The sequence below is a fragment of the Pinus tabuliformis genome, chromosome 5_2 (assembly GCF_031772625.1).
Source record: "Pinus tabuliformis cultivar Carrire ecotype Pingquan chromosome 5_2, CPIR1, whole genome shotgun sequence".
NCBI classification, from domain to species: Eukaryota; Viridiplantae; Streptophyta; class Pinopsida; order Pinales; family Pinaceae; genus Pinus; species Pinus tabuliformis.
The window spans coordinates 361,358,148-361,373,625 of record NC_142306.1 but is presented as its reverse complement, the minus strand read 5'-3'; the positions used below and the strand labels follow the sequence as shown (position 1 = coordinate 361,373,625).

The 15,478-nt window shown below is 37.9% G+C and overlaps 1 protein-coding gene and 1 pseudogene across 2 annotated transcripts; both read right to left on the bottom strand.

Annotated features, from left to right (window-relative positions):
• Window positions 1-2,616: 2,616 nt before the first annotated feature.
• On the bottom strand, window positions 2,617-5,219 carry LOC149158960 (protein CYPRO4 pseudogene; annotated as a pseudogene). The gene is made up of 3 exons (XR_016261233.1): window positions 5,120-5,219; window positions 4,888-5,018; window positions 2,617-3,022 (listed from the first exon to the last, which is right to left on the bottom strand). The product of XR_016261233.1 is annotated as a protein CYPRO4 pseudogene (transcript).
• A 34-nt stretch (window positions 5,220-5,253) lies between these two features.
• On the bottom strand, window positions 5,254-9,575 carry LOC149158959 (membrane-anchored ubiquitin-fold protein 1-like). The gene is made up of 3 exons (XM_089436380.1): window positions 8,753-9,575; window positions 5,500-5,562; window positions 5,254-5,345 (listed from the first exon to the last, which is right to left on the bottom strand). The coding sequence occupies exons 1-3, from the start codon at window positions 8,880-8,882 to the stop codon at window positions 5,269-5,271; spliced, it is 270 nt and encodes an 89-aa protein (XP_089292506.1). The 5' UTR covers window positions 8,883-9,575; the 3' UTR covers window positions 5,254-5,268.
• Between the last annotated feature and the right edge of the window lie 5,903 nt (window positions 9,576-15,478).

Sequence of the window (15,478 nt, the reverse complement as noted above, 5' to 3'; positions counted from 1 at the left end):
TCCACCATCTGTTGAGGTATGAACAAATGGAGCAAATGATTAGAATAAGAGGGGAAAGGGGGGCGGGGAAGGATGTTTGGGGGGGGGGGGGGGGGGGGGCGCGCCGTGGGGGCGAAATAAAGGGGGGGGGGGGGGGGGGGGGCGCGCGCCGTGGGGGCGAAATAAAGGAGGGGGGGGGGGGGGCGCTTGCCGTGGGGGCGAAATAAAGGGGGAGGGGGAAGGAGCAGGGAGGGGGCGGGGAAATGAGGGCAAGGAGGTAGGGAAAAGGGGGTTAGAGGGATCATGAGGAGAGATGGGGGGAAGAGCAAGGCACAACGACACTATTATAAGGGGAGGGAGACTAAAAAATGCTAAGATGTCCACCAACATCAAGGAACAATGTAAGACCCCAAAACCTTATTGACGTTGGTTTTTCCTTCTTGTAAGAGACAAGCTCTATTAGCCATTGCGTTTGCTTTAACATTAAGATATATGAGAACATGGAAGGAGGGGGAGCTAGAAACATATGATAGGAGGCTCTTAATAAGTTGAAGGATCTGGATGAGTACATTATCTTTAGGAGACGAGTTAGTTCTTAAGTATTTGATTACCAAGAAGGAGTCTCCTATGATAGTGAGGTTTTTAATGCCTTGTTGGAGGGCGAGGAGGAGGCCCATATAGAGCCCATACAATTCTGCTTGATTGTTTATTTTCCTACTCAGGCCCCAAGCAGACCTAATTACTGTTTTTCCCTCAGGATTGCGAATAATCCCTCCCCCTCCTACCACCCCTTTATTCTTATTTTTGATATTCATATATGTCAATTAAGTAATATTTTCTTAAATTTTGTATAGAAAAAATTATTGTTTTTATTTTAAAAAGTTATGATAAAAATAATCCCTGAAATTATAAGATCATTACATTTATTTTTTTATGGACATGTTATATAGTTAAATTTTTAAAAGAAGATTAATTGCATTGAGATGCACTCTTTTGTATAGTATGGAAAGATGTTGTAAGGTTATATTATTTTAGGTAAATATTTTGACTCGGTCTAAATACAAAAAAATAAAATGAAACCAAATAAATAAATTAAAACAAAATAATTACTAATTATAAATATTAATTTTTAGTATTTATTAGTAATTAAATCAACCTAAATCCATCTTCATTTTAACTATGAACCTATCAAACCATTAGGGATCAAGTCTCTCGAGGTGCAAATCTTTCTTCAAGTTTTGCACTTAAAAAAAAGAGGTTTCTATTTTAAGAATTTTGATCCTTCTCAACACTTGATAAATCCAGATTTAAGATAAATCTAGACTAGTTTTAAATCAAAAAAACCATGAAAAAAAAGAAGAAAAAAACACTAATTTTTAAAACAATATTATAACTAAAAAATATTGAGCCAAAAATTTTCTCTCAACTTTAATAATCAAATCATTATGCAAAAATAATTCCATCATCCTACCAACTAACAACAAACAAAAAGTATACACCAACTTAATTGTAAACTTTAAAAACATAATAACTAGCAATTGTCCCAAAAGGTACAAAGAGAGGCCGATAGGATTATTAAATTGGAATTGTTGAATTTCTCTAGAAGAAATGTTAGTTCAAACCTAACGGATGAGCATTTTGAGCTGGCTGAAATCTACCCCATACTAAACTGTAGAACATCTCTCGACGCAATAATAATATGTAATAATATAAACAAACCAAAAAAACCTATCAATTCTATTAAATAAAACAGCAATCCTACCTCTAAAATTTTAATATTATAATTAAACAATTACTCATAACATATAAATTTATTAATATTATATTTAAAACTATCATTATACATGAATCATATATGTTTTTACCACATATATATCATCATTCTGCAGTGACAAAACAAGCACTAGAAACAGATCATAAATAATTAAATGCATCTCTAAGAATTTTTGGCATACACATTTCTTAGACCTATACAAACAAATATGGAGTAAAAAATTACACAAACAAATATGGAGTAAAAAATTACACAAACAAATATGAAATAAAAAATTACATAACCAAACTCTTAGAATTAAAACATAAAACCTTAAAAACAATGAATATATTAATAGGATAAATTGCGTATAAACAAACTGTTCAAAAAAAATGAGTCGATCACAGCAATGAAATCTTCCACTCAAGCTTATTTTCTTATAAAATCGGGCAGAATGGAGGCCTCGGTTAAGAAGCAGAAAAAAATCAATAGAATAAAATATAGCTCCCTCCCATGTGACCATGAACTTAAGCTTTTATAGCTAGTAATAGCATGCTACTCAATCTACCAGATCGCCATCAAATGCATCTCTTCTGAATTTTCACGACAAAAATATGCATACCATTCAAAAGCCTCTCCATTTCCTTGAATTTCTCCATTATAAACTGTCAATAGTTATATAAAATGTCAATACTGACCGTCCACTTGAAAAAAATAAAAATTAAGTGACAGAGTTAGCATCTGGTGTCAAAATCAATTCATAACTTTACACAGACTTACAAGCAGCATAGCTCATGTTCATCACTTTACACAGATTACAACAAGCATTGCTTCAAACGCACCAAATGCCCAATCTCTCAGCTATACAACAGATTATAAATCTATAAAGAATTTAGTTTTACTCCACTCCAATAAGGTGTGGAATGTTATATGCACAAGCCAGTACAACTGTTTATAATTCATCACTTGAGTTAATTGCTCAACGCCATGATTAGTGTGAAATGGATGTTATTGTTAAGATGCTATGCTGAAAGAGCTCACTTTCTTTGGTGTTGCAACCACAAGTGGAGCTTCTAGAGAATTTGTAATAGCAAATTTGTCATGCATAAATTTGCTATCCACAATGGATACATCTTTTGGAACAATCTTGTAGCAATAGCAGCTTTTTAGCCCATTCTGGCCCTTGTAACACACATGATCGTTGTTTTTTACTTGACGGAAGTTCCAGATGACAGAAAATTTACCAACAGTGGCAACTACATGGCGCTCCTGCCTTCCACTCTCAGTAACCTGCAGTGATGAAGAGAAATAGATGTCAGAAATTAGTACACTTGAAGAGCTAATAAAGGTTATATTGCAGGCCAACGGTCCTATAAGTTCAATTGCTACATGTTATGAAGTTGAAGTCATTTTTTGTGTACCTTATCCCTTCATAGACAATTGCTAACTTTTAATACATTATTATTTGTTTATAGTGGTGATATTGAAAAAGCATATGGCCAAATTTTTGTGTATCTGTAAGGCCATGTTTGAAATTTGTGTTTGGGAGAATCAAGACCTGTTAAAAATTAATGGAACAGTTCGGGGAATTCATTTTTCTTGAAAGAAAGGTGATGAGCCATGTAGCAACAAGCTGAGAAGGTTTGCCAAGTAAAATAGGATGCCCCACAAATTACTGGATATTCAACCAGATAATTCGACCAAGCACCAAAACGTTGAAATTCACCATCTTGTGCCCGTTGAAGATCTCAAACTTTGGTTCCAGGTGCAGAGACTAATTTATTTTAGAAAAGGCTAATTGCATGTTGGCCGCATTTCCATACCATTTCTGTACCAGAAATATTACTGTCCAGAAACGACACCAAATTTGGATAGTGCAGTTCATTAAGAGAAACGGATTTGTTGTACATAAAAAAGTCTTAAACTTTGAAAGAAGTCCCCAAAGGTATTAATGAAGTCTGAGCAACTTAGGTACTCTGTTTTTTATTTTTTCATACAATATCACTGCTTTTGAAAACATCATAGTCTAATTCTTCTATGTTTGGTTCTTTCTCAAGCATATATTTTTTTTATCAATTTTGTCTGGAATCCAGGTGGGATTTTATTGAAATCACAAGTTTGGGCCGTGAAGGCGGCTAGTATCCCAAGGGTTTTTCAGGGCACTGAATTGATTTGTGCATTCAAAAATGAATTTTAAACAACAACAAATCACGATATAGTCAAAGATTTATCACTAGATTCTGTTTGGAAAAACTGGGTTTTAAGCGAATTGAATCCATTTATACATTAAAAAAAAATAAAAGTTAAACAGCAACCAATAACAATCTGGTCAAAATTTGCATCTCCGAATTCAGATGAAAAAAAACTAAAACTTAGAATAATTAGGCTGTGCCCTTTCAAAAAAACTTTGCTGGTTTAGAAAATGCTTAAATGTGACCAAACACTAGTACAACCCCATGGCTAATAGCTGCCCTGGCTTATAGAAATTTGTTCAATTTTTGGTTTACAATTTTTTTTATTATCAATTTTGTCTGGAATCCAGGTGGGATTTATTGAAATCACAAGTTTGAGCCGTGAAGGCGGCTAGTATCCCAAGGGTTTTTCAGGGAGCTGAATTGATTTGTGCATTCAAAAATGAATTTTAAACAACAACAAATCACGATATAGTCAAAGATTGTATCACTAGATTCTGTTTGGAAAAACTGGGTTTTAAGCGAATTGAATCCATTTATACATTAAAAAAAATAAAAATTAAAGAGTAACAAATAACAATCTGGTCAAAATTTGCATCTCCGAATTCAGATGAAAAAAAAACTAAAACTTAGAATAATTAGGCTGTGCCCTTTCAAAAAAACTTTGCTGGTTTAGAAAATGCTTAAATGTGACCAAACACTAGTACAACCCCATGGCTAATAGCTGCCCTGGCTTATAGAAATTTGTTCAATTTTTGGTTTACAATTTTGCGAGTGCAATGGATAGAAACATTCATTAATTTACTTTTCATGAAATGGAAACCAATGATTTTCAATACATACTTTGAAACAAGTAGTAGTTGGAGTTCAAAATTGAACAGGACATTAAAGTCAAATAAACAACATAAGGGGAAGAAAAACAATACAAATCAGAAGACCAAAATGCATATTAGTAACACTTACCCAAGAGAACTGACCACCATGGAACTTATCCTTTCCAACCAAATGTGCATCCACTGGGGTAAGCTTGAGCAATCTCGGAGCTGGAATCTTGTGCCCCTTCCGCCCAGAAACTCCTGTCTTTGATTGTCCATCTTTAACCGTGAAGACAATACTGATAAGAATAAGATAGGTATTAGTAGTCCCAAGAATCCACTTCGCATCATAAGTAACATCAACATGTGTGATCGCCTACCTTCAATAGTATTAATCATAAGATCAACAGAAACTCTACCCAAATGTGACAAGTTCCCTGCTAGATACACAGTTACAGAGAATTGAATATGAGCAAACATGGAAACCTTTGAAACAATCTGCAACAGAATTTGAATTTTGTATGAAAACTTAGTTTGGCATACCAGTCTGTTGTACTTCCTGGAGAACGTTGATGTCAAAACCACCTGAGAATATGCTTCCATTACCTAACAATGCCAAAGCAGAGACATAGACATGAAATCATCTCGATTTTTGAACAGAAGCATTTACATCTCTCTCTATATATATGAATATATATAAATATTTATAACACCATTGAACATTTAGTACAGTTTCCATCCCTTTTGCAAAGTTGCATACCAGTGACAGCAATGGCCTTCACATCATTTCTCCTCATTGCTTTGTCATATTTTTCTTTCAAGCCTGCAAGAATTGTAAATAAAACCAATTGAATGGTTACTACAGATATTAAGTTAAATGGTAACACATATGCTAATGCATTACTTACACCCAGATATCAACACACAAATGCGTATGTCATTAAGCCTTCTCTTTCAATGAACATAAAATTATGACGTAGTCAACTACTTACTGGACAGTAATATGATGAATTTGGTAAGGTTGACCTATGATTTCGAATTGGTATGTGCAAATTAGTAGGCCTTGGAGGATTGGTTTGCATTTTATAATCATTTTAATTTGACCTTATCTGTCCTATCCTCATATGGCAGAGCTGATATCAGTTTGCTTTGGGAAAAAGCCATGATGCCCTTTATTTCGAGCCACAGCACAGTTTCTTTACTGCTGAAGCATTTCTCAGTTTCAATTTGCCTACTGGTGCATGTGATGCTGTTTGCAAGGCATAGGAAAATAAACCTTTTCTGCCACTCCCATGCCATTGCTGACTTGTTGTGGCCCATCAAGGGTGCTCTTGCTGGCTGGGGTCTGATGGACTTGAGTTGTCTCAAATCTGCATATCCTGTGGGGATGTGGTGTTTCCCCTCACACCCCTTCAACATTTTATAGGTAATAGTTAATAGGTTAGTTGTGCTTCCTGACCAGACATATGTCACTCCTTCGCATGATGGCTGAAAAGTTGCAAAGGAATAGTTTGATTTCTGTTTCACTACCAGGCACATGCTGCACTCTTGCATGAAGGCATGTGTCTTCATTAAGGGGTGCAATTTGATTGTGTCTGGACTTTGTACAGCTGTGTTTTGTACGTTACCTGCCCTTTATATGTTTCTATGGGAAAAGCCTTTCTGCTATCTACCTTTTTTGCGTAATATGTTCATTGTACTGTATATTTTTTTATCGATAGAACTTGGAGGCGTGTTTAATATATACATGTGTGCACTATCTGGGCACACACGGTTTCTAATCCTAACAGGCATGCTCCTCCCTTGAATGAGATTTGCCAGGTGTGGCTCTTGACTATATTGAATATTATTGAGGTATGCGGATTATGGTATGGTCCTGGCAAGTTACCAGTTCTTCGCTCAAATGTGTGAGGGTGGGTAGAGCTTCTTACAAGGTTTACCATCCAGGTAAAGATAATATATTCCCATTTACGAATAAATAAAGGAATTTCTTTAACCTACCGGCAGATTATGGTATCGTGCTGGCAAGGTACCAGTTCTTCGCTCAAATGTATAAGGGTGGGTAGATATCCTTTCCAGGTTTACCATCCATGTAAAAAAAATAAGTTGCCAGATATAGAATAAATAAAAGAAATTATTTGATTTTATGACGTTTCTCACTGCTAATAATGTGTACTTAAATTGAGGAGGTAGTGCATCAGATGGATGATCTGTGAAAAAAAAATTAAGCTTACCTGACTCTGGAGAAGAGTGTGGTATTTCTGTAATAGTCCAATGCTTCATCCATAAGCTTCTTATGCTCCTTCGAACCTTCAAAAAGACCCCTGAAATAACCCCTGTTCTCAAAGCTTCTCCTGAATGCCTCCCATCCAATATCTCTACTCCTGGCTGCTTTCAGTGCCGAGCTTTGGACTTTAGCAACCCCTGAGCCACTTAGTCCGAGTTCTGCATTCTCCATCTCTTACTGATAATGCGATCTCTGCTGATACATCATCTCAAATCCACAACTTATCTTCATACCTAGTTCTGCCTCCTTGTAATTTGGAGACGACAGAGGCGGTATTGGATACCGTAGCTAAGACACCCTCTCCGATTTGAGTTGAAAACAAGTAAAGATGAGCAAAATGACCCCCGAATATGCCTTTATAGATGCTCTGGTGAGTTTATTCCGGTTTGACTTAGCAAGACTCACAAGGCAGACCGCACAACAAGTTTTGACCAAGTATGAGTTGACATGCTGAGTATTTTCCATGAAAACGAGCTTTTATCAAGTTATCCTGGGGCTGACCATTTTTTTCCAAGACTTGACCAACTGGGTTGACTCGACTCACCGGATCATTCAGACTCAGAGAGATCAGGTAGACTCAGCAGAGTCTGGAAACTATGATGGGTGGACAATACAAGGTTCTCTTCTACCCTAACCCTCCGTTATTGTTCCATTGCTCTAGCAAGAAAACCTGATCAAGGGCAGGCTCTTCCTTTTCACAAACCCCAGGATGATATTATACAAATGCATAATAGTCATATGATAAATAAAAATCCTCAAATCCACCCCTCCACTGTATTTGCAATGAGACCTAGCATTCGCTCGAGCCGCAATTCATGCCAAATCTGCTTATTTAATCATTATCTTCAAATCTTTTGGTTAAAATTAAGTAGAATGTTGCAACCAGGGATCTCCTATCATATCTCTCGATGAATGGACTGCAGAGATAATCCTCTGCCACAATGTAAATGACCTGCCTAAAATATGGAGGATTCTAAACAGAATTAAGCAGAATTTGCAGATCTAGTAATTCTCAACACAGTAAATCACGAACCAGAACCCATCTCAAACAGTTATACCTATTTCTCTGTTCCAGTCAAACACACGCAAACATGTATGTGTTCATGCACCAGGCTGTGGCCAAGAGGCAACTTGGAGCAGTTGTCGTGAGGATGAACCAGGTTCAAATTCCAGTTTCCTCGCTCCCCCTGCCTGATGGATAGCTATGTGTAGTATTTATTGTAGCTCTGCTGCAATGATGATCCGACGCCTAGCTGCCGATATTGTACTGGTTGTTGCTATTGTTGCTTAGCCTCAGGGCTGTTGGTCTATTTGTGGCCTGGCCGCCGCAGTGAAAGAGGTTTCAGACCAACCAATCATGACCTGTTTCCAATGGGTGTACTACACACACAAGGCTGTGAACTATTGTGGAATTATCATCAATGCTCCCCAGTCCACACACTTACCAGATCTATAAACCACCCTGCGCTATCAAACTTTACTATTTATTTTCAGGTGTGTGTGTGTGAGTTGTGGGATTGGACCTATTTTAAAATCCTAGATCTGTGGTCAAGAATTTCTGTTTTCAAGTTCCAAGAGAAAGATGGCAAAGCCCTGCAAGCGGAAGAGTATCCGAAAAATGCACCTTCAACCAAAAACTGATCTATAATAATAACGAGGCCTGAGATTCCAGACTAACTAAATAGACGTAAAATTATTAAAAAAATGATAGAAATGAAATCCTTACCTTTGGGCCATTGTGCAAGGACGCTTTCCTTCAAGGTGGCAACAGTGGTGGTAGATAAATATCTTCTGGGACCAATGTCTGTACCATCATGGAGCCTGAACTTGACCTCCAAATACTCTTCCCCTGACATTTCTCAAAATACCCAGATCCTGGTTCAGAAAACCCTCTAAAAGCAGCTTAAAACCCTCAGTTTGGGAACCCTTGTGACACCTTAAAGGGTAACCCAGAAAAACGCTATTACAGGTTTGGGTTTCCTCAAAATAAAAAACTATGATAACATCTCTCGCAGATACCCTTCATAAAACACAGCTTCAATCTGCAAACTCCACCATTTGTAACACCCAAAAACTCTTCTGTTTGAAAAAACTTGAAATCAAGGTCTTGGCAATATTGACCTTCCTGGAAGCAAAACAATTCTAACCCAGAACTACAAAAAATGGAAAGACCTGTCAAACACTAAATACAGCCTGATCCTACAAATAATTGAGGCAATGATGCATCTTGCCTGACTATTTATTGATCATTACAGCGGCTCTAAGCCGTGTCATTGCCTCAATGTGCACTAAATTATTCAACCCAATGTGTGTATATACGCCTCTTGGTTTTTTCAATCCCATTTCTTCTTTACAACTGAGCAACGCGGTGCCTGAAAGGCTTGCTGCACGAACTGAGCATACATGGCCCTTGACATCCTCACAGAGACATCTACCATCTCCTTATTGCACAAAAACTTCTCCATCCGAGACGCCGCCCTCATGGAATCCACGTCCCGTTCATAAAAGGCCTCCACCGCCTTAGAAATCAAGTGCTCATCGTGCTTCAAAACCTGAGCCATGCTCAGAGAAACTCGAACCCTGACCCTATGCATGTTAACCCTAGCTTTATCGGGATGACCTTTAATACGACTGTTTATAGCGTTCTGAACAACATCGCTAGCTCTGGTTTGCACAAAACCACCCTGAGAGCCCGCAAGGAGTCCCATACTGAGGGTTTCACTGGCAAATGGAACGGAAGCCCGCGGGTTCGAGTCCCATACTGAGGGTTTCAATCGGGACTCGGTTTCTTCGGCTGACATCGAGTCTGGTAATGCGAAGTCCGGGAAAATGGTGTAGAGAAGAGTGTCTGTAACAAATTTGCAGATATTTCTGCCGGCTTCATGGGTGAAGATTCGAGACCGCCACGTTCACCGCACCGCACACAGGTTGGGCATACGTTCCACAATAATAGCGCACACAGTGGCATAACAAATGCGAAACTGCAAAATGCAAAATACCCAAATGTCAATTTGGCTGTTAATGACAGGTGTCAACGTCAGAATGAAAAGGACGATGAAAGTCTGTTCCAAAGGAAGGCCTATCGGCCTAATTATCTTATTTTCCATACTTTAATGACAAATAACATTTTCTAAAATTAAAATCTAAGTATAGAAATCAAAAGTGGTTTGAAGATCGGATGAAAGTGGGGTGATCATAAAATTCATGAAAGTTCAAGCCTTTTCGATGAACCAATTGTGTAAGTACTTGCTAAAGTGCCCTCGTTCATCATTGTGTGTCTTAAAGTGATTAAGACTATTTGTAAGCTTTAGAGAATATCGGATAAATTTTTTTGGCTGGCTTGTTCGTAAATTTGCCTTTTTCATTTCTCCCCATTTTTTTCCAAATGTAAAAATAAAAAACTATAACAAATTATATGGAAAAAAGAAATTAATAAATAAATATAAAATAAGATATTATTTAATTATTAAACATTTTAAAGTTTAGTTGGAATTTGATTTTTTTTTGTCAAACTTTGATCTGTTTTGTTTAAATTGGGTTTTGACCACATATATAAATTCATCACCCTGAAATTTTTTTGGGGTGTTTGAATTGTGGAGAGTTGACAACTTAAACTTGTGATTCCAACAAATCTTTGCCGAATTTTGGGGTAAATAGACTAGAAAATCAGTCAAAAAACCTCCAAAACATATAAAAGATAGAATACGACATAAAATAATATAAAATTTATTTCTTTATTAAAATTTAATAAATTTTAAAAACAAAAAGGGGGTTATCATGGAAGATATTTAAGTAGATTATTCCTCTGACCCGCTTGAGCTTTGCCAAATTTGGTTGGAGCCTACTGTCGTTTCCATGGTGGATTGAGGGGGAGGCTTGGATATGACTCGTTAATAGGTGTCTTTCACACCTGAGATTTTTTCAACACCCAAATCGATGATTTTTTGTTCGAAGAGAGGACAAGGTTTTGACTCTCTCCTCTTCCCTCCTCCTATCAATCGTTTGGAGACTTAGTCACCGGTAGGGGAGTCGGTTGGGTTCTGTAAGGCTCGACCATAGAGGTAGTCCTCTAAGGGGTGTCCCTTTCAGTGACATAAGACTTAACAACTCTTCTAGGGGAGGATTTTTTGGTGGATCTGTCTCTAAAGGGGGGAAGCGAGGTTCTCTCAGCAGAAGGTACTCTAGCCTTAAACCCCCAATTGGAATTAGTGAATTTGTTGGAGTCTCCACGCTCCCGTGTTGAAACACTTCCAAAGGGGCACAAGGTTCATGTTTCGGTTGGTAGGGTTTTGTTGGAACTGGCAACAAATTTTGGTGAAGAGGCAAGGGTTGATATTGGCCAAATCTCAAAGGTGACAAGAAAAAGAAGAAATCCAAGTGTGCCAACATTTATAAAAAAGGTTAGAGGATGGTCCCCGGTGAGGATGTACTAATGAATGAGGTAGAAAGGAAGGCAAATTTGGCTATAGTAAGTTGAGCTCAAGGTCATTGGTTTAATATACAATTGATTTAGACATGGGTAAACTAGATGTGTGAGCACCAGATTGATTCACTTCCAATGGTAACCACTTTAGCCAAAGGTTGGTTTTGCTTTCCCTTCAACATTAGAAAACATGCCTCATGGGTGTTGTCTAAAAATTGGGCAAAAAAACTCAACCCCAGTTCTGCCCAAAAGATGGACCCCCCTTTTTGACGACAAAAAAGAAGTCATAGAGAAGGCACATATTTGGGTGTGAATGTCGGGATTACCTATGCAGTTCTAGTCCTAGGAGGCATTCCATGATATTGGGAATTATTTGGGGAAATTCTTGGATGCAGATATGCCCTTTCTCTCGATAAGGGTGATGACAATGGCCCACATTTTATTAAATCTTGACACTCGTGAAGGCTTGGTGGCATAATTGGAAATTAGGTAGTGTGATTATTTCCACACACAAATCCTAGACTATGAGGGTATTTCTTAACGTTGTAGGAGGTACCATAAGACAGGGCACATTTTGAAGGATTGCTCACTCCAATTCCATGGACAAAAAGGGAATTGGAGCTGCCTCTCTACAAAGAAAAGAAGCCTTCCTAGGTAGACTCAACAAATGTAGAAGAATCTTGGGACATACAAGCGTCTAGGGTTCAAGATGACCCTTAACCTTCCAACAAGTTCCATGGGGAGGTGAAAAAACTATAGACAACAAAAATGAACACATGGTCACCTCCATCTTCCATCGATCCCTCAGCTCCCACACAAATGAAATCTCTTGCACTGAGTAATACTCTTGTTTCTAACTTCTTATCCTCTTTAGTTGTTTTGATTGTTGAACTGGGTAAGGGATGGGACAACACAATTGGTTGTGACATTATTATCTCCCCACAACCCACTCTCACCAAACCTCCCATCCAACCCTTCCTTTGTCCCCCAACCACCATGGTTACACCATCGAAAACAGTCTCCCTAAAGGAGGGTTGCATAGCAAAATCCTATGACTCAACTGCTCACTAATTCTCATGGCCCCATTCTACTCAAACTTCCAACGATGACACTACTCTCAGGTCAGGGAAAAACTCTTTCATAACCGAGGGGAAGGGGAGGGGAAAAAATATCATCTGGCTAAATCCCAAGCCAAAGCACGTTCGGATGTGGTTGCTAGAAAGCAACATTCCATCATTAGGGCACTTAGAGAAATGTAGGCCCTGGGAGAAGTTACCCAATGATTATACAGTCTTTCAACTACAGGGATGTGGCCAACCCCGTTGAAGCCCTAAACCAATGGGTTTTTGAATTAGTTTTAGGCATGGATTTCATCTCTGTATACTTAAACCTGTAATTGAGAGTTATAAACATCTATGGACCATTTATGGAGAGAACAAACTTCAGGGAAAACCTTTTCCAAAATTAGTTGTTGCATGCAAAGAATCTATTATTTGGAGGGGATTTCAATTTCTCTTTAGGAGTGGTCAAAGTTTGGGGGCCACAAGTAAGACAAGATCCCCTAACAAATTTCTTTGAACATTTAATTATGAGTCATAAGTTAATAGATGTTAAGATGACAAAGATTCAACCAACATGGAGAAATAAGCGAGTTGGAGAGGCCAGGGTGGCCAAAAGATCGGACTGGTTCCTGCTCTCTGAATTATTGGTAGAAAGTTTTTCCCTGATGCAACAATGGGTTAATTAAGGGGAAGAGTCTGACCACCAATCGATCTTCCTAGAAATCAAAGGGGTGGGATTGAAACCAAGGAGTCCTTTCAAGTTCAATGTAGGTTTTTTTTTTTTTTTTTGGTTAAATCCATCTAGGTCCTTCAGATCCCCGACTCTGGGACTACTATTGGCATCCATTTTGCAAGAAATATTTCCCAAGTTGAGAAGGCTACAATTCAATGGGAAGCTTTAAAGTGGACCAAGGATGAACATGAGCTGAAGGATGTTGAGATAGAGTTGGAGCAATTGGGGAACTCTAAGGATGGGGGTTTCCTTAGTGATGGCACAAAGACCAAAATTCTCCAGGTCGAGACTACGAAAAGGAAAATTTTGGAAGACAAGGATGCGACATGGAGGTTAAAAAGAAATCTATTTGGCTAGATGCAGGGGATGAATATACTAAATTCTTCCAAAACTACGCTAAAGGAAGGAAAATGGTTAACACGATTTGGAAGTTAGAAAACCAGGAAGGGGGCTTTGCCTCTTCTTTTGAGCAACTGGCGAGCCTAGGGAAACATATTTTTGCTACTTTTCAAAGCTGAGGAAGGTGCCTCCATAGAGAAGGCTATTATAGTTGCTCAATTGTTTTCTAGATTTGTTGAGAAGGAATATAATCACAATTTAATGGAGGAAATATCAAATGCAGAACTCCATGAGATTTTACACTGCTTTCATAAGGATAAGAGCCCATGGCCTAATGGATGGCCCATAGAGTTTTTTGAGGGCTTCTATGATTTTTTAGGGAATGATTTGTTGAAGGTCGTAGAGGATTCTAGACAGTAAGGGAAAATGATAGCCTCTTTCAACTCAACTTTCATATCTCTTATCCGAAAGGTAGAAAACCTTACTAACTTTAATGACTTTCGAAGAATTTATCTCTGCAATTACACAAGATTATTTCCAAAGTTATTGCTCAATGGTTGAAACCCATTTTCTCTAGAGTTATCTCAAAAGAAAATTTTGGTTTCTTGGAAGGATGCCAAATCCATGAAGCCAATGGAGTGACTTAGGAAGGTCTACACCACCTTAAAAAAGGAAATTAAAGGGTTTTGTTCTAAATATTGATCTTTTAAAAGCCTTTGACCATGTCAGCTAGATTTATCTTTGTCTGTTATTAACTCATCTTGGCTTTGAAATGCCTTTCATCACTTGGGTCACGAGTTGTCTCATGATGAATTCCTTTGTGGCGTTAATCAACAATATTGCATCTCCTTTATTCCAAGCTCAAAGGGGACTACAACAAGGATTTCCCATCTCCCCACTTTTATTCCTACTTGTAGCTGAAGGGCTCAGTCATATACTAACTGATGCAAGACAAACATGGGCATACAGAGGAATAATGGTGGCAAAAAATATGATTTTGTCACATCTATTTTTCATAGATGAAATTCTAATTTTTTATGATGGATCACAAAGAGCTATAGAATTTATTCAACAAGCCTTATCCCTCTTTCAGAAAGCCACGACCATGGAAATAAATTCCACAAAATCAATGTTGTCTAGCTACCTTCTGAAAGATCTAAAGGTCTAGTTTGTACAATCCATATTATCTTTTACTCTGATTCCATTGATGTCGGGCTCAAATATTTGGGTTTCCACTTGAAACTAAATGCATACAAGAAAGAGGATTGGTTTTGGATCTCAACTAAATTGAAAAAATGACTAAAAACTTGGGGTGTGAGATGTATCTCCTATGCAGGAAGAATTGAATCGATCAAATCAATACTAGAAGAATATCAGGTTGTGGGATGGATCTCACTTGGATCTTGAAAGGAATTCTAGAAAATATGGGCAAGGTATGCTTAAGATTCTTGTGGGCAGGCTCCCAGGATAATTTTTTAATGCCCCGGGTAAAAGGGAATGTTACTATTCCTGCTAAGGAACAAACTCAAGCCTTAGCCAAGTATAATAATGATGAGACAAGAGCTCAAAGGATTCTAATAGAATCTATCAAGGACTCTCTCATTCCTTATGTCTCCAAATTTGAAACATCAAAATAAATCTATGATAAATTAGTAGATCTCTTCTTGGTAACCACAGCTGGAGAAGTGATATCTCTAAGAAATGAATTATACAAGATGAAGATACCAAAGGAAGGAATAGCTCCCTACTTCATGAAGATCTCTGAAATGAGAGATCAACTTCAAGAGTTAGGGGAAGTCATGTCCGACAAAGAAATGACAACTGTAGTACTCAATTCTCTACTTGAGGATTGGCACAACTTCACAAGCATATATGCCAAGAAGGAAGCTACCACAC